General features: G+C 40.0%; 2 protein-coding genes across 2 annotated transcripts; both read right to left on the minus strand.

Moving 5' to 3' along the window:
- Positions 1 to 4,433: 4,433 nt before the first annotated feature.
- Positions 4,434 to 10,994, minus strand: LOC128399169 (vomeronasal type-2 receptor 26-like). The gene is made up of 6 exons (XM_053360417.1): positions 10,708 to 10,994; positions 8,978 to 9,269; positions 7,735 to 8,592; positions 7,071 to 7,298; positions 6,009 to 6,135; positions 4,434 to 5,332 (listed from the first exon to the last, which is right to left on the minus strand). The coding sequence occupies exons 1-6, from the start codon at positions 10,992 to 10,994 to the stop codon at positions 4,434 to 4,436; spliced, it is 2,691 nt and encodes an 896-aa protein (XP_053216392.1).
- A 3,876-nt stretch (positions 10,995 to 14,870) lies between these two features.
- Positions 14,871 to 22,760, minus strand: LOC128399170 (vomeronasal type-2 receptor 26-like). Its single transcript, XM_053360418.1, has 7 exons — positions 22,739 to 22,760; positions 21,403 to 21,565; positions 19,726 to 20,017; positions 17,735 to 18,464; positions 16,854 to 17,041; positions 16,547 to 16,595; positions 14,871 to 15,772 (listed from the first exon to the last, which is right to left on the minus strand). Exons 1-7 carry the CDS (start codon positions 22,758 to 22,760, stop codon positions 14,871 to 14,873), a joined length of 2,346 nt encoding a protein of 781 aa, XP_053216393.1.
- Positions 22,761 to 23,448: the final 688 nt, after the last annotated feature.

Below are 23,448 nucleotides of genomic sequence, written 5' to 3' on the forward strand. Positions count from 1 at the left end.
ATGCTCCTCTAGCTTATCAAATAAATTTCCAGGATGAGGGGAGTGGGGAGAAGAAGAGTTCTGTGACTGATAATTTCTTAAACCGGTGGCTATTTCTGTCTCAAGTAATTTAGATTCCTATGAATCTGTATGAATGATGCAATTGATGTCAGGAGCAAATAGGCAGTGCAGTCTTCAGTCCAAATATAATTTCCAATGCATAAAGCCATTTGTTTCTGTTTCTTTGTGTACTCAGACTGTACGTACCAGGAGGACACATTTTGGGGTAAAAATGGAGTCAAATCAGTCTGCTTCATCAAGCAGCTTGTCCAAGCCAAAGAAAACTGCCTCTATAACTCTCTGAATGAAATCATGGACCTCCAGCACAATTTGGAAGGAGTCAGAGATCTCAATATTAAATAAAACTTTGAAGACGTATCTGAAAACATGGAAGCATTTCTCCTCTGGCTTATCATACTGGAAATTTCCATGGTGGTGAGAGGGTGGAAGGAAGAGTTCTACAGTGGAAAGTTCTAGCTTCTCATCAAAGAGAATGATTTTACCAGGGCATTGAAATCACAGTGCTTTTAGGGAGAAATAATGGAGCAATGCATTGTTTTTCCCCCATCTGCTCCATGTACATTTTTTCACACATATTTTACAATTATTTATGTATCTATTTATTTCATTAAATTCATACACAGCTTGATTGTAAATAGCACACCACAACACCTTCAAGGCAGATTACAAAAAGAAACATACCCCTCAAATACACCCATTTTCAAAAACATTGTTTTGAAAAATGCATGGCAAATTTCTGATAAGTTTGAATTTCAAAACAGAACTGTATTTTGGACCACATATTATTTTGGAAAGTGTGAGTTTGATAGATTTGGCTTTAAATTTGTGCTGCATTAATTTTTTTTACCTACCTGTAGCACAGAAACATTGCTATCTTCACCTACGTTCTATAAAGATCTTATGTGGCATGTTTCATCTCCCTACGTTGTGAATCTCACACAGGTACAGAAGGAAAATAAAATATGTAATGCAAATATGTAAAGGAAACTGCTGAACATCCAGATTTTGCTGGATTTCAATTCCCATAATCTCTTTGGTTGAGTCAATCTGCATACCCTTTCCTGGAGCATCGTGCTACTTCTATAAACTGTTCCTAGGGTCTTTGATATGAGCCAGACAGGATAAACACCATAATTAGGCACAGCATAAAACAAATTCACTGTGTTCATTGAAAGCATCAGCTTAGCTTAGTTTAGAGGCAACATGGGGAGATAGTTTAGCTTAGTTTATAGGAAACATGGGTTTCATAGCCTGCACACTATGTAAAGTGAAACATCTCATCCTTCCTTTAGCATCAACAGTTACAAAGAAACGTCTGCCTTGAATATTAGCTGACTTTTCTAGCATGCTTCTTTAGTGTCTGTCTGATAACATGAATAAAGGGAAACTGTAAGACATGAAACTGTCAGAGCTCAACGTGCGACATGCCCCAGTCCCAGGTGGCACTACATCAGTGGTAGTTTTTTATGCCTTTCCAGGCTTGGTTATTTTTTTCTTTTCTTTTCTTCAGCCTAGCATGAAACCTCTGGAGATTTCCCCTGATGACAATTATAGTGATCTGAATAACTGCCGGAGACAATAATGACTTCTTCAGAGTTTAGGGCACTGAATGAGGGGTACTTTTGGCAGTAATCATGTTTCATTGCAAAAAGAAAAAGAAGACTTCCTCATTTGTTTCTTTATGTTTTTAAAGAATTGTGTTTTTTATAGTTTTAACAGTTACCTATTTCCTTTGCAGTAAGCTGTCCTGTGGCTTGAGTGGATGAATGTATAAAATTAATCAGAATAAATAATGTTTGAGCACTCCTGTTGTGTAGAGCAGGGACAAGGTAGGTCTCACCCACCCAGCTGGTCCGATCTTAATCTGTCCTTAGCCTCATGGGCCAGCCCATCCTTTAATTGCATGAAGTCCTTCTAATGTCTGAGTTCTATCCCACCCACCTATCAACTGGAGGTTTGTGATGAAACAGGGGAAAACCTCAATCTTATGGGGTTTCAGTGAATATCACGTCATACCTTGGGGAGTGCACTTCAGCTCCATGGAACCTTCAATGTGGGTTTTTCTTGGGGTTCAATTTTATCCCCTGTGGTTATTGATTTGATTTGTTTCTATTATTTATTTTATGCATTTCTCCTGTATTTTTATCTTGTGAACACTGGCGGAGGAAGAGGAGTCTGCGGGGAGTGCATTGCCCCTCGCGCCACTCCCAGGACACATGCCAGCCCTGCCCCCACCTGCTCTTCGCCCTCCGGTGCTGGAGCGTGAAGCTCCGCCACTGTTTGTGAACTGCTTTTCAGATTTTCGAATAAAGGTTGATATACAAATCTAATAATGAAATCATAAGTTGGAACCAAGCTATTTTTAAGAGTTTGGAATGGAGCTAATGGGATTTATTCATTCATTCATTCATTCATTCATTCATTCATTAAAAGTACTTTAAGGGAATTGAATTCTTGTGTATTAACAAGGAGGTGGATGTTGTTGGGCAACACTTCTCGTTTATCCAGAGGTATATGCAAATGTAATGGCATGCTCCCTTTCCTGTTGTGTGCTTGTTTACAGCTCCAACAGTGTGCTTGCAATCATTTCCTAACCAATCATTCTCCAAGGAACAGAATGGAAAATATGATTTCATGGCTTTTATTTATTTTGTTTGCAGAAGCTATGGGAGGTGATTTTTCTCCTTCAGTAGTTATAATTGGCAAGCCGTTCCATTGAAAATGTTTCCTTATGTTATCTCTCTTTTTTTGTCAGGTGTCCAATCATCAATCAAATTGGAAGAATCTGGTGGGGATGTCAAAAGGCCTGGAGATTCCTTCCAGATCTCCTGTCCAGCTTCTGGGTTCACCTTTAGTGACTACTACATGCACTGGATGCAAAAATCTGCTGCAAAGGAACTGGAATGGCTTGGAAGGATAAACAACGGTGCAGGAAGTACACAAACCTGTGCTGCCTCTGTGAAGGGACACTTCATTATATCAAGGGACAACCCTTCTAACATGCTGTATCTGCAAATGAAGAATCTGAAACCCAAGGACACTGCTATGTACCACTGTACAAGAGATTAAACAGTGAAAGAAAGAGAATCTGAAGGTTTACAAAAGCCCTCCTTTTGTCATAGCAGCTCTCCAAGCTGTTGCAGCTACACCAACCCTCACAATTGCTCTCCATGTTGATTTAGCAGTGAATGAATAAATCAAGAACAGCCAATTGAACCCAAAGTTCTTGAGTTTAAGTTGATTTAATGGCATAAACTTAAATATTTTTTAATATGTGGTGTGTGAAAATGTATTTTCTTTTGTCTGTCTTGAAGCTTCCAATATTCATCTTCATTGGATGATTGTTCTTCTCCAGTCCCAATACCCAGTCAAAAAATAAAAAAGATAAAACAAAACAAAACCAGAAATATAAGTAAATCAATCAATTCATCTCTGGAAAGAACATAACTTTTTCACTTGCTGGTGATAATAGGGATGAAACTTATTAAAATCAGGAATGTAATGTAATCTTGTTTCCAAACAGATCATGTGGGGTTTTTCTTTCCTTGTAAAATTTATTGTTGTGAAGTTATCACTCCTGTCTTTGAGGTATTTAATGACTTTCTCTGCCTTACTTTGAAGAAAGCAGAACCAATTAATATTGGCAGGGAATAATGTATATTTGCAATCCTCAGTCCTACACTTTTTTGAAGATGTAGCTCCTACAATGTGTATGAGGACTAACATGGAGATGCATAGTGTCTCTTCAATTTTGGTACAAAGGAGAGAAACACCTTGCTCAAAGGAAAAAGGCAGCAGTGTGGTGCAACAGGTAGAGCAGCCTGTTCGTAGTTTGGACCTAAAGCTTACTTTTGTGGGCCCAATGGACAACACATAATTATTGTAAAGATTTTGAGAACAGGCTCTATCCCAGCCAGCCCATTGGAGAGACATCTTCATGTGTTGATCCTACATATACTTATTAAGCCACAAGTCCCACACAGGTGGATATGTGATAAACACACACACACACACACAGTCCCTATGGAAATCCATTACCATTTTGGTGTGAATTTCTCCTAATATACATATTATTGAAAAGTAATTTCCCCTAATATAATGCATGTTTGTTTTTTCCACTGATATATGCATTTTGAAGAATGTCTGGTTTTGATCACATATTATGCAGGTTCACCTTTAAATGTTAAATTGTGGTTTTGGTGGGGTTTTTTTAAATACCTCTTTGGAAACCTTTGGAAACTAAACTGAAGTCCTTTGCCATTTCTACTACCATGTACATGTTGCTGGGTCCTTGTCAGCAGTGACACAGCTGGGAGGGTAACACAGTGGAGGGTGCTTGACACCATGCACTGTGACTGAATATCTTTAGATCCTTAAAGTCTTTTTCTTATATGTTCCCTAGAGTTCAACTCAGGCATAAGTAAAATAATGTAGCATTTGGGGGAAAAGATACAGCCCAGTAACCCTGCACTGGATGCCAAAATGGAGAAGATCTCCACAGCCACCATATATTTCCCCTTGGTGCTCACATATGCTGGAACAAAGGACAACCAAACACTGCAAAACACCAGCATGCTGAAGGTGATGAACTTGGCTTCATTAAAAGTATCTGGCAACTTCCTGGCCAGGAATGCCACAGTGAAGCTGATGATGGCCAGAAGACCTATGTAGCTCAGGACAAGATAAAACATGGTGACAGAGCCTTCATTGCATTCTGCTACAATTTCTCCAGTTAGTGAATGCATGTCAAAATCTGGAAAAGGAGGAGAGGTTCCTAACCACACCATACAAATACTAGCTTCAATAAAGGAGCAGGAAAGGACAATGGAGTTGGACAGTCCTTTCCCAACCCACTTCCTTATGCTGGAACCTGGCTTGGTGGCCTGAAAAGCTAAAACCACAGTGATGGTTTTCGCCAACACACAAGACACAGCCATGGAGAAAATGATACCAAATGCAGATTGACGGAGAGCGCAAGTCACCTTCCTTGGTTGTCCAAGAAATTGCAATGAACAGAGAAAACAGAGGAAGAGAGAAATAAGTAGAATAAATGTGAGGTCCCGGTTGTTTGCTTTGACAATGGGAGTATCTTTGTGTTTAACAAAGATTACTAGCACCAGTGCTGTGCTTACGGAAAAGAAAACTGCAACCGAGGCTAAGCCAATCCCTAAAGGTTCTTCATAAGACAAGAAACTTAACATTTTGGCAATGCATCCATCTCTGTCCTCGCTAGGGTATTGATCCTCTGGGCACTTGAAGCAGTCATTCATGTCTAGGTCAATATATGAAAGAGAGAAATAAAGAGAGTGGTGTCATATTTCAGTTAGGATAAATGGGGGGGGGACATTTGTTGATTAAAAAGTAATTGGAAATAAATGGAAGGAAGAGCTTGAATTGAATTACTATCAGTTACATAAATATAGGTAAAAATGGTAAAGGACCCTGGATGGCTAAGTGCAGTCAAAAGCAACTATGGGGTTGCAGCACTCATCTCACTTTCAGGCTGAGGGAGCTGGCGTTTGTCCACAGACAACTTACCAGATCGTGTGGCCAGCATGACTAAACCTCTTCTGGCATTGTTACATAAATGTACTAGAGATCAGTGGGGCAGTGTAGGTGGGGCACTATTGCTCTCCTAGCGCACCAAAACAACAGATCACTGCCTGTAACTGAGATGAGGAGGTGAGGGGCAAAACCTGAGGAGTTTGGTCCAGTGTAGTATGTCAGATTAACTCCATCTCACCAGCCGCTACTGAATATATGCCTCTGGAAAATAGGGTTGTGTGTCTGACCACTAGCAGCATTTCAGTCTAGTTCCACATACTACTGAATATAGTATTCAACAGCTCTCTAATATGATCCTTAGCCTGAAAATGTCTCCCAACTTTGCTATCACTTGCTGACTTGTAGATGAATGCATTAATAAACTATTGCATTGTGCCACCTACCCTTTCGGTTGGAAATCTTGCCTTCTGGGCATGGAACACAGTCATAGCAGCAAAACTTCTCGCCTTCCTTCTTTTTCTTCTGATACCCAGCATTGCAGTACTCATTACACACAGAAAGGGGGCAAACCTAACCATAAACATGAATTTTTTTAAGGAAAAGTGAAATTAGATCTGTTGTTGGTGCTGTTCAACAGCTGATCTACAAAGAAACAATTGCTCATATTGGTGTAACTGTACCAGGATTGAACTTTAATCTGTTTTAGTATTTTGTATGTTTTAAAGTAGGGTTGTATTCCCCCCCACCTTGATTTTAATGTTTTATCTTTTGTAAACCACCTTTTTATAATCAAGCGGTGTATGACTTTTATGAAATGTAATAAATAAATAAAACAGTTTTAGAGAAGTGGCAGTATGCAGAACATGTTCAAATAAAATATTTTCTGATAATGGTAGACATTCTTTTTAATGGAGGAAAACTGTGGGTACCAGAGCAGGGGAAAGGACCACTCAGTTAAGCTCTTCATCCAGTAAGAAGAGCCTTGCTGAATCAATCTAAAGGCCCATCTAGTCCAGTATCCTGTCCTCATGGTAGCCAACCAGATGCCTATGGGAAGCTTGCAAACTCCCAAACAGGGGTGATCAAAGAGTGCCCTACAGTCCTACTACAGAACAAAGTTGATTTTGCTATCCTGGTAAGAATCTGCTTTTTTTCACTTGCACCAAGAACTTTAAATTGTTTTCAGTTGTTATGAGGAATATATAAACCTCACACTTGAATGTTACATGTGTAATGTTTACGTGTGATACTGAGTTCATTACAGTAGACCAAGTAAGAAGAACCTGTAGCCTTCCAGATTTTGCTGAATTACAGCTTTAATCAGCCATAGTCTACATCTCTGTCAGGGAAGCTGGGAGTTGAAGGATAGCAACTACTAGAGAATCAAAGATTCCCCCATCTCTTCAACAGACTAAAGCTGACAGAATGCAGCCAATGCCATTTCCAGTCCCAGATCACCCATTCAGAAAAGGTAGCAGCACTAACAAATATTATAGAATTCAGACCTGATTGAAACTTTCATGCCACACAATTATATCTGCATTGAGAGTAATTTCTTTTCCTTCAGGAGCCTTGGGATAAACCATTCCAATTTTCACTCTAAGGAAGGAGATGTTTGGAAACGTGATCATGTTCATAATGTCAAATCCACCTCCCATCTCCCCACGATTATTCAAGGACACCGTTTCTCCAGCTGAGTTGTTAAATGAAATGCCTTGGAGAAATGAGTGGATCTAATGGAAAAAGTAAAAAGACACACAGAGAACTCAACTGTTTCCATGCCAAGATTTACAAACCATTCTCCCCCCAAAAAACCAGTTTCAGGGAAATTCTCATATCTAGTAGTGGTAGAAGACTGGAAAAATACAGCTTACCTTTTTCAGGCTTCACGTATATGGGGAAATAAGGCTCTCCCAAAACACACACCATCACTCCATCCTCTTTATAGTTGAGAAGTTGTATCCAGTGTTAGTCATATTCAGAGACAACTCATTGAGATTACGTGACATGAGAAACTAACATTCATTAATCTTAAGGAGTCAGCTCTGTGTAGAGCTTAGTTGGACTTGAATACAACCCAGTGTACCAAATTTACCAGTGGATGATACAGTTGTTTCAATTTGCACGAATATATTCACAGCAATAGCCATTTTGTAGTTAAGACTGTACCTGCCAAGTCTGAATATCTTGAAGCCTTTTCCCCTGTGCCATCACTCTGAGATTGGACCTGGATGAGCCCATGCTGTGCAAAGCATGTGCCACTGCATAGACTGCATTATAAACACTGTAGCTGTGGCCAGTCATCTGCATTTCAAAGATAGACTCAGGGAGATTCTCCACCTTTTCCTCCCCAGTACATATGCCATCAACATCCATTGGCACACAGGGGTTTGGCAATGAACAGTCAAAGGCGTGCTGCCAGAAGGCTCGGAAAAAACCATTATCTTGTGTCTTGCAAGACTGTATATTTTGAATATATCCCTGGAATCCAATACATTGATTTGAGTGAATTGTGAAGGAAATACTGCCCTGGAATATTTGAAAATTACTACGTGTTATTTGGCCTGTTACTGCAAAATCAATCTGGGTTGTCATAATCCACACCTTTCCGATGTATGCGTTTTCCCTATATCCAGGATCTTCCAGAGCTACTAAGGCACTTAACCACAGGATGATCATACTTTCTCCATAGACAACAAATGTTCTGACCTTGCTATCCAAAAAAGGCAAATAAATTTTGGAGGTCATATCAATCAGTTCATCAAGGGAAAGGAAGCGACCTTGGTTGGGGATTCTTTGTGTGAAGGCTGAACAGATGCCATTCTGAGAAAGCAGTGGCTCCATAGTCTGCAAGAAATGGTCTCCACTGTCATCGCCTACAGCAAGGAGGCCAACCCATGTCCATCTAAAACTCTGAAGCAAACGGATAATCCCCATATACTGATTGACTTCATTTGGGGCCATGCGGTAAAATGAAGCAACCTGCCTTGTTCCGGTACTTTCTGGGGCAAATGACCCATAGGTAAGCTGAAAAAGAAATGCACAAATATTTTAGGGATGGGTTAGTAGAAATACTTTAGTATCTGTTAATGTATTTTCATGCAATGAGTACTGGGCGAGGTTGACAAAACCATGATTTAAGTGTGCAGGTTAATATTAGAAGTCAAGACAAGAAATCTCCTGGAGGATATAATACAATTTAACTTAGCCTTTACCTTATGATTCCTTTCCCTACCACCTGTCTTGGATACATTTGGATTTTGTTTTTTAAACACCCCAAATATTTCTTAATAAATCAATCATAACTACCTATCTTTCTGAACTGCAACACTACTGTCTTCATGCAAATCCACCTAGTTCACACTTGGTAAAGGTTTGTGAACATCCCCATTCATCTACACACAATTCTTACCTGTGGAATCTTATAGAGGTTTAAGATGTTTGCCATATGCAAAGAGATATCAGAGCTCAGGCCCCCAATGACAGCTATAAGATTTTTCGGGAATTGACATTCATAGTTTGGGGTAAATTTATGAACTTTGAAGAGCAGGTCCAGAGTGGTTCGATAGGTCATCCTTGCATCGTAGTAGCTGTCACGGATGTGGAAACCCAGTGTGATGTTTGGCAAGATCTTCATGTTTCTGTTGATCTCATTTACAGCAAATGCCAAGGCCAGGACATGCTGGTAGAACTTTGTCACTACACTGCAGAGAGTTACATGATATTTCCATGGAGATTACAATACTGGTCCATTAAGGTTTTAAAGTAATGCAAACTATTTTTTTAATCAACTCATTAGATTACATCATGGTTATAATGTTAAAAAGCAAATCACCACAGATAGGAACTGCCAAGAAGCAGAAAGTGTGATCAGTGAGTAAGAGAGGAGAATGAACCACAAAATTGTATCAGTGGAGAGAGTCAAGCAGAAAAGAACGTCCATTTGTACCAAATGAAAATGGGGCAATGGGAAAAAAGAAGACATCAATTAAAGTGTCACATATAGGTCCCAATAAGTAGTCTAATAAAATCTAGATCCATGCCTTTATTTGACTTGTCGATTTGCCCAGTTTTGTCTGCTTGTATGTTTATTACTTATTCTGGTCTTATATTAGATATAAAATACATACAATGCGTAACACTTCTGACAAAAAAAATCACAAAGCAGTTTACAGAAACGGCAATATAAAATGCAGTAAATAAAATGTAATACAAAATACTGCAAATAAAGATAAAAGTGAAATAAATGTAGTTAGTGATTGAACAGGATAAAACTCTAACGCAAAGGGGCCTGGGTAAATAATTGGTTGTTGTTGGTTTTTTTTAAAAAAGTTTTTTGTAGCCTTATTTTTACTTCTGTTAATATATCAAGTCATTTGTTCATGTCATTTTAGGTATTTGATTTTGGAGATATCTTCCTTTTTCATAATGATAAAAAGAAATATGGCCAATCATAGTATTTGTCCTAATATTCACTGTCTAAGTTTCACTGACTAGTCTATTTTGTTGCAAAACTGGTACTCCATTAATATTGCCTTTTTCATTGGCAAGAATAATTTCCACCAACTTTTCTCTACGCCCAGTGGCGTAGCGTGGGTTGTCAGCACCCAGGGCAAGGCAAGTAATTTGCGCCCCCTAACCCGTGGATTTGCGCCCCCTAACCCTAACCCCCAGATGTTGCGCCCGGTGTGGCCGGCCCCCCCTGCACCCCCCACACTACGCCACTGTCTACGCCTACTGGCAAATCTGCCGGGAAAATCTGAAGCCTCCCATATTAAACATCTTTTAGATGACAGGTCTAATGATATTACTCTGGCAGTGGCAAAGTTTCTTTCCGAAGTCAAAAGAAACAAAGATCACCAAGCTCGAGACAAAACAAAATGACCGCCTTGGTTTCTCTTTGTGGTTGCCTTTTTAACTGTATTTTATTCTGAAATTGTTTTATGGGTCTTTGGACCCCAATAAAGATTTATTATTATTATATGATCATGAGAGGAGGGAGTCTAGATATGCTTTAAATGAGTTAAAGAGTGTAAGACTCTCAGACCTCAGTTTGCATACAATCTCTGAACATTCTTGTATTAAAAATGCTCCCCAGCTCACATGGCATAGAAAGAAAACAGAAGAATAAGTATTCCTTACATTGGAGTATCAAAGCCCAGCTCCTGAGATGGGTGATTGTGGAAGGAAAGTTGGGGGAAAAGGTACATGATCTGAGAAGCAACTCCACCAATGAGGAGGTTGCCAGGCTGATACCACTCATGAGGAAGAGATACGGGATCATTTACAGGGCACTTGATAGCTTCTGCTTTGCACGCCATGTGTGGCAACTGAAGCAGCAGCACCACCACCACCACCACAAACAACATCTGTTGGCAGAGCTTTTCGATAGATGCAGAGGTTGCTGTATTCAGCAGGTGGCCTGTCATTGCCATCAGCCTAAGTGAAACAAGCTAAACTGGAAAACAGCCAACTCTGCTAATAGGCATGCTAAAGAGAAGTGTGTTAGCCTAAACTCAAACCTTCTTAAAGAACATGACAACTAAGGTACACTTTTTGAAGACTCTCCAATGAAATGAACAGGGCCCTGCCTGTCTGATTATTGCCCCTGATCCCAGCTCTGAATGGCAGAAGTCAATGGATTTTAACCAGTTTCTCTTTTGCTTGTGGCGTGTTTTTCTCCACCTTCTGGAAAGCTGTTGGAGCTCTGATGAGAAGAAGCAATAACAATGATTCAGATAATTGCAGGGGAGATAATTATTCCTGATGTGGCGTTAAGCAAATGATATTTCCCCTATTTTTCTGCTTAGTAGGACATAAAGTTGCATTTTGGTTCTGATGGCAACAATGAGCAAATAACATTAAGAGCCCCTGCACCCAGGAGATTTTGAATTTCAGTATCCATCAGCCCCTAGTCAACATGGTCAATGATGAAGGGAGATGGGAGTTGTAATTCATCAACATCAGAAAGGTGCCTCATTCCCTCTTTATTCTGAAGCTAGGAAAGGAGATGAACTCTATGACTTACAATATAATTCTACAATTGTCCTCTCACCATCACTGATAAGATAGGAAGTGCCTAAGGGGAACTCATTGTTGAGATCCCCACCAACATGGCTCAGGAAGTCAATTATGGATTTACACATGGCTCATTTGTGTTGATGTTATATATGGATATTATGTGTATTAGGATTTCTCTTGCTTGAGTATGCATGGAATCTGATCCCTCCCACTGAGTAGTTCCTGCCTAGAATACTGATGTGAATTTTCCATTTGGGAGAACACTTTTCACTTATGTTCCTAAGTGACAGTTCTTTTAAGAGCAGAAGGATTGTCATGTATGAATTCTCCACCCTCTACCATGTTCAAACATTTTTATACATGAAGAGTAGTGAATGTCACTAAGGCTCATGTTGTGAAAATATCATGCTGTCAGTCAGGGCCAGGGTGGTATGGTCAGAGTTAGGCCACCTCAGGAAACAGATGCTCCAAGTACTTAGGTGTCTGGTGGACAAATGTGTGCAATGGAATACACTGTCTTGTAACAAGCATTGAAGTGGAGAATAGGACTAGCAAAGGCTCTTAGCTACAATAGCTATGTTCTCCCTCCAATGTCAGAGCATTATGCCTCTGAGTACCACTTGATAAGAAACACAAGTAGGGAGAGAGCTGTATTACTCTTTTCCTTCTTAAATGCTTCCCATAAGCATCTGGTTGGCCACTGTGGAAACAAGTTGAGTTGGATGTCGAGATAGCAATGATTTTGAGATGGGCATAGGGGGTTCTCTGTCTTTTTTAGGGAGTATCTTTTTTGGAGCATTTTATTTGTTTCAACCAAGGGCTTTCAGATCTATGAGTGCTTTCAGAGTGGATAGGGCAACCCAGACAGATGGGTGGGGTACAATTTATTTTATTTTATTATTTTATTTTATTTTTAATAATAATTATAATTATACCCCACTCATCTGGTTGGGTTTCCCCAGCCACTCTTATTATATTATATCATTATCATCATTTTATCATCATCAAAAGACTTACAAAACTACACACTAGAAGCATATTCTTGTTTTGTTTTATTTTTGGCTATTGATGCCACTTCCTATGGTATCAGCAGTATTCTCAGGATCAGTAGTGTTCACATTCATTTCTGGAATCCAGTGTTGATTTCTGTATCCTTGCTATGCAGATGGCCACAAATTGAGGAAATGCTTCCTCTTTTTTTCTGCCATCACTCTGATTTGACTTCATGATGTCACCAGAATGAAGAGAAGAGAAAGAAGCAATTCTTTGTACCATTACTTAGGTGTCTGAATAAAGAAATTTAGGTCACCAGAAAGAAAAAGTGGGTAGATGCTTGGCCACTGTTCACATGCCCAACTTTGCAGTTTCTGAAAAGTGGTGATGTGATTTGGAGGGTTCACACTATATCTACATATAATAGCATTAGAAACCAGAAATAAGTAGGAACTGTTACTGTACATGTGAAGCAGGGGGTAAATGGGTGTTGCATCTTCGTATAGCCATTTAAAAACCGAGGTAAGGTGATGGACTAGTGTAGGCATAGGCAAACTCCGGCCTCCAGATGTTTGGGACTACAATTCCCATCATCCCTAGCTAACAGGACCTGTGGTCAGGGATGATGGGAATTGTAGTCCCAAACATCTGGAGGGCTGGAGTTTGCCTATGCCTGGACTAGTGGATTTCTCTATAATCACTGAGATCAAAGAACTTGGGCTTACTCCAGACCTGAAAAATTCCGTCTGAATCTATTCAAATATAAAAGAATAAGCATCTCCTGGGAAAGAGAAATAAACTTCATCTCAATTCTCTGTTACCTGGTTTTCACAAGGGGGCAGCATAGATGTGCTGAGAAATAGGAGTTTTGTGGTTTCAGCTGGGAGGCTGGTCACTTTCTCATCAGTTTCCTTTGAAACCAGCATCTATCCTTTCCATTCCCAAGAGACCCCCCCCCCCCAGTTGCTGTTGCTGTTATGTGGTTTGCCTGTTTGTAGAATGAATAGCTGCATTATGCTGGGTCTGCCTTGGTGGGGAAAAAATTGTTTGTGTGTGTGTGTTTGTAAAAAAATAAAAATAAATGTCATCAACAGTGAAGGACAGTATCTAGCAAAAAGCTTAGGAAGGGTTTAATCCACTTGTGGCCCTCCAGATGAATTGAATTACAATTGCCTTCAGTTCCTGTTGGAATGACTAAAGACCAGGAAAGGATACTTTTAATTAAACATGTGGAGGGTCACATATTCACCTCCACAGGCATATGCTTCATGAAATCTGTTATTCTTTATGATGCCTCTATTTCCTTTTTTTTTTTTTTGCTCTCCTGTGAATCATTCTTTTGTCCTCCAGGGACTGCAAAAGCGCAGCAAGCAAGTCTTGACTGCTTTTCCTTTCAATTTGGAGTAAAGAATATGGGCCAGAAAGAATCACACTGAACATAAACCAAGAGACCCATGTTTTATTTATGAAAGATGCTTGTACATCAAACAGAGTATTAGCACATGTCTTCGGCAGCTGAAACTCAGCAGGGCCAGAGCATACAAAAACTATACTCCAATAGTGACTAGTGGCTACCATTTCAATTGCTCATGCTGTCATTTCACATCCATCCCACCTTGGCCACCCTCGCTGCCCAATTTTAAACTTGTGGAGAAAATGAAATGCCTTATCAGTTCTTGGGCTGATCTTCTGAACCTCTTGTGAATTTTCAAAGCTCCTGGTCACAACAGGCTCCAAATCTAAAAAACAAACAACCCATTTTTCATCTACGAAGAAGACACAGAATGGATGAAGCAATTGTGATTCCTCAAACTTCTTTAGCAGATAAACAAACATTTGCCTTTTTCTCCAAGGTCATAGAACACTGCATCACATCCCCGAATGGCTCATTCAAATGAACAGAATCCAACAAAGGACTCGGGCCTGGTGACAGCTGCTTGAGGAGATTGCTAATGAGGTGGCTAAGGGGGAGTTGGATGAGCAACAAAAACTATGGGGAGCATGTTGGTCTTTAAACATTTGTGAGTGTGTGTGTTTAGGGTAATAAAAAAAAATACATTCATTACTGGGGACACACTGAGCCAAACCATTGTTTCATCTAGTTTGGTATTTTCTACAGTGACTGGCAGTGATTCTCCAGGTTTTCTGATAGGGGACTTTCACAGCCCTACCAGGAGGTGACAGGGACTAAACCATCCATGCCAAGCAGATTTCTTCTGAGCTATAGCCCTTCCCTAAATCCTATACTGTTCCTACATATTGACAGCACAAGAGAAAATCAAAGAGCATCTTTAATTCCTTCTCCTTATAAGTTGCTCTCTGTTGTTCAGCTCTGGCCTCAGCATGATAATATAGCATTTAGGGACAAAGATGCAGCCCAGTAGTCCAGCGCTGGAAGCTAAGATGGAGAAGATCTCCACCATCACCATGTATTTCCCTTTGGTGCTCAGGTAGGTTGGGACAAAGGACAGCCAAACACTGCAAAACAGCAACATGCTGAAGATAATGAACTTGGCTTCATTAAAACTGTCTGGTAATTTGCGGGCTACAAATGCTACAATGAAACTCGCAATGGCCAGGAGGCCCATGTAGCCCAGGACACAGTAAAACATGACAACTGACCCTTCATTACATTGCACAATGGTTTCTTCTGCTACTGAGTCCATATCTAGAGCAGGGAATGGGGGAGAGGTTGTCAACCACAGGATACAAATATTTGCTTGAATAAGGGAGCAGGAAAGAACAATGGAATGCGACAATCCTTTCCCTACCCATTTAGTCATGCTAGACCCTGGCTTTGTAGCTATGAATGCAAGAGAAACCATGATAGTTTTGGCTAACACACAAGAAACAGCCAATGAGAAGATGGTGCCAAAAGTTGGCTGTCGGAGAAGGCAGGTGACTTTACCAGGACGACCGATGAACAACAAAGATGAGAGGAAGCAGAGAAGAAGAGAGATAAGGAGAGTGTAGGAGAGGTTCCGATTGTTGGCTTTGACGATGGGGGTATCTCTGAACTTAATAAAAGCTGATAGCACAAAAACTGTGATCAGGGAAAAAGAAACAGCAACTGAGGCCAAACTGAACCCTAAAGGTTCTTCATATGAAAGAAAGCTCATAGTTTTGGAGAGGCATCCATTTTTGTTCTTATTTGGATACTCATCTTCTTGGCATTTGAAACAGACATCTGTGTCTGAAATATTGAAACAGAACACATTTCAGTGACAGCTCATGAGCAATTATTTACTTTCCATATGGTGGTTGTTTCTCACATTGACTTGAATTTTGTAATTCTAAGTAATCTAATGGTCATATAAAAGGCATTTTAATATTTCAATTATTATTTGACAGCATAACTGTCTTAAAACCAAATATACCTTAGATATGTTTTTTTGTGTTTTTAAGGTACTTTAATTATAACTTAATGTAAGTCTTGTTGCATTCAATGAGACTTACTCCCCAATCAATGCACATAGTATTGGAGCATAATTGGTTTGCAAATGTTATCTTGAAAATATACTGGAAGGCAGTGGAAAAATATTTTACTATCTTCCCAAGCCAGGTTGTGTGATTAAAAAATGCAGATCAGCATTGTAATTTTCCAGTTGTGAATTGAGTTGATGCAACAATCTCTGTTAATCACCACTGATGAAGAAGTAATGTACTCCATCACCTACCTGTCTGGTTTGAAATCTTCCCTTCTGGGCATGGAGTACAATCATAGCAGCAAAATTTTTTCCCTTCTTTCCTTTTCTTCTGATGACCAGGGTGGCAGTAGTCATTACATACAGAAAGAGGCATCCCCTATCCGTAATCAGGAAAGGAGTTTTAGCTGGTAAAATGTTTACACATGCTCTTCAACTGCTGTTCATCAAGCAAAAAACAAAACAAAAAACAAACTGACTGCATTTGAAATTATACCACAACAGACCATTTGGTCGATTTACACAGTATCATCTATGCAGACCTGGATCTTCCCCATCTGTTCCTGGAGATATTAATTCTGAGCCTGGAACCTTTTCCATGCAAAGCAACCAAGACATAAAACATGTCCAATACAGTACAAATAGGGACAGCCATCTGGTTGCTCATCAATAAATTTTAGCTTTGTGTTGAAAAATAGAGAGTTCAATTTCCATTTTTTTCAATGAGCTAAGATAGTCAGAAAATTCCTTGAATGGTCATGTTAGGTTAGGGTGCATGGGTAGTTTCTGTCACCTGAATCACCCATCTCAAGAATGAAAGGTGCCACCAAAATTCCAAAGGTTCCATACCTGCTTAAAGCTTCTGTACCAGTCAATTGTATCTTCATGAATGGTTATTTTCTCCCCTTCAATAGCATCAGGATTGACTTGTCCAATTTTCACTCTAAGATAGGAGTTGTTTGGGAAAGTGATTGTGTTCACAATGTCAAAGCCACTTGCCATTTCCCTTTTATCATTAAAAGACACTGTTTCACCAGCTGAATTGTTAAATGAAATGTCTTGAAGAATTGTGTCAAGCTAATTGAAAGAGAAAATGACACAAATGGACTGAGAGTATATTTTTAATGTACACAGGCAATCCCTGATTTGTGCATTCTGGGTCATCGCGCACTTCTGTGAAATCATTTGCAATTGAAAGAAGCCTTCAAAAGCCTGCAAACACCTTGCTTGGCCCCCACTCTGCCCCTGCCCCACCTTTTTGTGACATCTTTTATTATGTTTTTGGGTCACTTCTGGGTTTGCTACTGTGTGCATGTGTGCAATCACGCACATATTGGTCATATCTAAAATGGGGGTTGCCTGTATTAAAAATGAACTGTTTTGACATAATAGATGCAAAATCCTCCATGAAAACAAAAACAAAAATAGAAAACAAAAATATATGTTGAATTTCAATATAGAAGAGAAATTTGTGAATCTGCAAATCTTAGAGTGATGTGCAACACTAGTCATACTTAGAGTACATCCAATGAAATTCATGACCTTATGATGAACAATGTTATTCCAACATTACTGGGTGAAATGAGTAGGATTTACCTGCCAAGCTTGCAGATCCTGAAATTCAACAGGTTTACTGCCCACCATTGTTCTGTGCTTGGATCTTGATGAGTAAATTGCATGCAAAGCATGAGCCACGGCATAGACAGCATTGTAGATGCTGTAACTCTCACCAGTCACATCCATTTCAAACACAGGCCTAGGAAGGCTCTGAAATTTCTCATCCCCAGTACACATTCCATCTAGCATTTCAGGCATACTGGGGTTTGAAAATGAACAATCAAATGCTTGCTCCCATAAGTCTTTGAGAAAGCCATCCCCTTGTATCACACCAGGCCTTGTGTTCTGAAGAAATTCATTGAATTCTGGAAGATCTTTGGAGTGAATTGCGAAAGAAATAGCACCTTGGAACAGCTCAAAATCCCAGGTCCTCTGAACACTTGCTGAAACAAAATCCACCTGAGATGTCATGATCCACACCTTTGAAAAGGCTGTGTTTCCCATCTTTGAAGGATCTCCGAGAAAAATAACAGTTCTGAGCCATGCTATTGTCAAAGCCTCTCCTCTGATGATAAATGCATTGACTTTATCATCTGTAAAATGTTCAAAAATACTAGAGAATTTACCCCAAACTTCACCCAATTCGTCCCAATGAGCTTCTCGTGGTATTAATTGTGTGAATGCTGAACAGATGCCATTCAGTGAGAGCAATACGTCTGCTATCTGAAAGAAACGTTCTCCCATTTCACCAGCCACAGCAAAGAGCCCAACCCATGCCCACTTGAAATGCTGAAGAAGCTTGATAATCCCAATATATTGATGAGATTCATTTTGGACCATACGGTAAAAGGAAGGGACTTGACGTTCATCACTCTCCTCTGGAGGAAAGGAGCCATACGTGAGCTAAAAGGAAATGTGCATATATTTTAGAGAGGTATTAGAAGTTTCCTTGCAAAATACTATTGATTCAATGAATATTTGATGAAGTGATGTGTAAGTTCACTGCAGTCGAATCTATGAACTGTTCCAGCTGTGTGGGAGAATCTATCTGGCTAGTAGGCCAGATCAATTCTCTCCTACTTCTTCTGGGCCAAATCTGACAGGTGGGCATGGCCATCATGTGATGATTGATGAGACTTCAAAGCAGTATGCAGGTATTGCAAAGAGCCCTGTGTGGTGCTTTGAAGCACCACTGATCAGCAGGCTTGCAATTGGCACTTATCAGCTGAAGGACAGTGACTTCAAGCCTGCTTTCTTCCAGGGCCACCTGAGCTCAGAACTTGTTTGATGCCTGTCCTAAGAATATGAGGAGGCCACCTGAATCAGAAAAAAAAGCCCAACTAGTCCAGAAAACAGTTCTCACAGTGACCAACTACATGCCTTTGGGAAGCCCAGAAGGGGCTTTGCAGTGTCTTAGTGGAGTGTGGGTGGGTGTGGGTGTGAAAGTGTGAGTGTGAAAGTGTGGGTGGGTGGGTGGGTGGGTGGGTGTTGTGTACATCAAGGCAATATTGGATGGTGGCCATGCCCCTAGATCTGACTGCGGCTCCCTACCTACCTCGGTGGTGGATGGCCAATATTAATGCTCAGAGTAGGGACAGAAGAATCCATCAGTGTTGGTATCTCTCAGTGCCTCATTTCTCCAATCTTAAATTCAGCTCTCCCAATTTGCACACGTTTGCATTTTTCTTTAAAAAATATATATATCAAAAAGTCATTGTGAGCATTTGTTAGTATTTAAATGCACAATTCTTTTAAAACACCCAGTTTTGTTTGTGATTTGCCTTGCATATATGTTTTGATACAATGCAATATTGGATGTTATTTAATTTATGAACAGCTTCCTATGAAACACTGGAAAGCAATTTAACAATAAAAAGTATGTATTTGTGTTTGAGGGGATTATCTGGGGGCTGTATCCACAGTTTTGTTTTCTCAAAATTCAAAGATGTAAGATATATATGACATAATGCTGGATTAAGACCACCCACACTGTGAAAATGATTTTTCAGATGGCATGCAATGCCGTCCGGAACGGGTTGACCATCTTGTACCCAGACAAGGGAAACATGAACTCACAGAAATTAAGTCAATACATTCCATCTTTATTTGAATGGCAAATGCATAATTTGTGGGAAAAACCCATGTTCCCATTCATAGATCCTACCTGTGGAATATTGTAGTGATCAAGGATCTCTGCCATACGGAAAGAGATATCAACGCTAAGTCCCCCAATGATGGATATCAGATTTTTCTGCATGTCACATTTGTAGTTGGGGACAAATCTATGTGATTTGAAGAGCAGATCCAGAGTGGTCCTGTATGTTATTCTCTCATCAAAGTAGCTGTCATAGATATGGAACCCAAGTGTGACATTGGGCAAGATCTTGAGGCTTTCATGTATTTCCTTCACAGCAAATGCCAAAGCCAGATTGTGCTGGTAGAACTTTGTCACTACACTGCAAAAAAAAAAAAAAAAAAATCATTTACAATTTCAGATAAGAATTCTTCAATTAGTTCCAATGGGTGAGGTAGGGTTTACTTATGAGTAGATGCATATAGGCCTGCACTATGATTCTTCAAAATGAGAAGCCACTGAAATCAGTGAGACAAGTTGGTCATGATGGGAAGCTGAACTTAGTGCTACCCTATATAATCCTACTTGGAAGACAGTGCTTTTTTTCTATTAAAAAATGTTTAGGGATACTCTCATTTTCCTACTCATACTGAGGCCAAACTTGTTTTCTTCTCTGATATCCAGTGCACGCGTCTTCTTTTCTTTCCCACTTTCTACAAATTTTCTGTTCTGAACTTGATAGCTGAATGAACTAAGCCAATGACCCCCCACATTCCCCCACCTGTGACCACTTGATAATTGCTGAGGGTCCTGGCAGACCACTTAATGATGTTTCTGCTTGTTGTATCTATTGTAATAGGAACACTGGCCTGTGAGCACTCCAGTTGGAGAGCAACCTTTACCAAAGGTATCATGGGTTTTGAAGATGCTTTGACTCAGGATGAAAGGGAGAAATGTGCTAAGAGGAAGGCACACTTGGCAAACCCTCACCGTGATAAACTCCCACCCAGAAACCTATGTCTACACTGTGGAAGGATGTGTGCATCCAGAATTGGCCTGCACAGTCACTTATGAACTCAACAGCTGTATGATTTTTATTTGCATTTTTACAGACATGCTATGGACATTGTTGTTGTTGTTGCTTCTGCTGCTAAAATCAATACACCACTCTTCACCTGTAGATCTCAGGGTGGTTCACAGCATAAAAGTACAAGATATAAAACAGAAAATACATAATGTGCAGCCACAGTTGGGGAACCCCTAATCTAAGCTCCTCAAACATGTTTTTATTTCTGTAAAGCTATACATCCATAAGCAAGCCATGTGTCCCCAGAACATTATACTATAATACAGGGAATCATTTAGAATTTTGTTGCTAAGCCAGGTTTCAGTGATTTGGGTAACCTGAGGTTAGTGTTCAGGAAAGACAGGAGAATATATCTTGCTCCATATCCATATCATAGCTGTCAACTTTTCCTTTTTCTTGCGAGGAATCCTATTCAGAATAAGGGAATTTCCCTTAAAAAAAGGGAAAACGTTGACAGCTATGATCCATATGTTGCTTTCCAAAATAAAAAAAGAATTTCATTGTTGCACAACAAGATCCACATTTACTTCCTGTAAAACTTAGAAAAAAGTGATTGAGAAAGTCGAGTACCCCTGGGACAGACTGACCCTACATGGGCTTTCTGTCAATTGTTTAGATGAATGTCTGTGAACTGGCAAGGCTCAGAAGGTGCATTGGAGAGGAAGGGGCAAGATCCTTACTATGGAAACTCAAACATATTCTGCGAAGGGTGTTCCGTGAAGTCCACTTCATATAAAACATAATACATCTGAGAAATAATCCCACCAATGAGGAGGTCACCTGGCTGATACTTCTCATGTGGAACAGGGAAAGGATCATTTCTAGGGCACCTGAGAGTATTTGCTTTAGACACAGCAGGAGTTAGGAGAAGCAGCAACGATAATGGCCACAACATCATAGCATCAAAGCTAGTTCTCTCTAAATGCAAACTCTCCTGTGTCCATCCATAATAGCTGCTTGGCTAAAGCAGCCTGCAGTGGATGTTGCCTGGCTCTGCCAAAGCAACCCTAGAAAAGGCTTTGCAATACTTATTCTTAAAATCAAAGGGTAGCAAATAAATGCCTTGAACGCTAGCTGGGTCTTTCCAAAATTCTGATTTGAGTTCTCTCCAATGATATTAAATGGCTGTGTGGGTCTGAAATCCAAGGGACAGAGTCCCTCCTGCCTCTTTCCCCCACTCTCAGCTCTCTAAAGTCCAAGGGGGATATTTGTAAGCACTTCCAGGATTGCTTATGGTGGCACCTAGAAAATGTTTAGATCTTTTGGCCAGGTGAACTAATTACAGGGCTTGGGATAATTGCACGGGAAGATAATCACTTCAATCTGAGTTTTGGCTCTGAGTAGCAATTTTGCTCCCCACCCCTCCACATCGGACCACAAGTCTCTTCTGCTCTTTTGTGACAGAAAAAGTTATCCATGGTAAGCAAACAGCAGAAGGAGACCTGTGCCTTTGGGGACACAAAGCATGAGAGCCAACTCTTGAAAAAAGGCCACTACTGAACTCCAGTTTTTGTAGGTTCCTAAAGTCAACATTTATCCATACAATGCAACTGTAGCTAAATTTTTGAGTAGAATATATTAGAGGAGAGGTGAACCTTAATCTAATTCAAAACAGTGCCTAGGATTTGGTATGAGATGGGACAGTGTTGCATTATTTAACTGTTGTAGTGTTGATTTGTGGCTACCTGAGTACTCTTTATTAAAGGACAGCACATATATTATACATATATACAATATAAATGAATGAATAAGCAAATAAATAAAATGAAGCAATGTTGAACCCCCGTGAGATTAAATTCAGCACATATGTTCATGGGAAATTGTCCAGAAAGACTGACATGGTAATTGCAAAATAAATAAAATAGAATATGTAATTAGTTAAGAGGAGGCTGGAGGGAAGAGTTAATCTGTATGCTCATCAGTGCGGTCGTTCATCTGTTTACCAGATGTTGCTTATGTGCAAATTCATGAATGTAGAACCTTTGGCCCTCCAGAATTTTCTGAACCATGACTTACCATTATCCAGGTCACTGGCCATATTTGCTATGGCTGATGGGAGTTGTAGTTCAGCAACATGTGGAAGGCCAAAGGTTCCGCACTCCCATTGCAATGGATGAGTGCAAGCAAACAGGCAGGGATGAGAGTGCTAAAGTCCACCAGTCCCTTCTACTAGGTCAATGATCATTACTCTCCATGGGTTGTAGGGCAAATTCTGAATTGGGTGCTTAATCTACTCATGGAAAATATCCATTTGTTATAGAAGCTCCCTACTTTTGACTTTGCACTTTGACTTATGGAGAGCAACAGGGAAAACAATACTAGGGTGCAGATCTAAAAACTTTCCCCTGCTCACCTAATTTTTGTCCCATGCAAGAAGCATGCTCTGATAAGGATAAGTCAAATGCACAAAGATTAGACTTTGCCTGCTCTTTCTGAAACATTTGTTCTTCTTTGCAGGATCCTTATATGTCTCCCTGTCACTCATTCATTCATTCATTCATTCAACACTTTCCAGCACATTTTCCTATTAACTTCATTAATATTTAAAAGTTGATGTGTTGTGCTAGGGCTGGAGTCAGGGACATTCCCTACTCCAATGACCACATTATCCACCCACCCCTGCCGTGGGCCAAATTTTCATAGATAGATTGAGCCATCAACTTTTAGTCACCTGGTGTCACAATTACATTAGGTGATGTGTCTCTTCCCCTGCGCCTCAATTTAAC

Source organism: Podarcis raffonei, chromosome 13, assembly GCF_027172205.1.
Source record: "Podarcis raffonei isolate rPodRaf1 chromosome 13, rPodRaf1.pri, whole genome shotgun sequence".
NCBI lineage: Eukaryota > Metazoa > Chordata > Lepidosauria > Squamata > Lacertidae > Podarcis > Podarcis raffonei.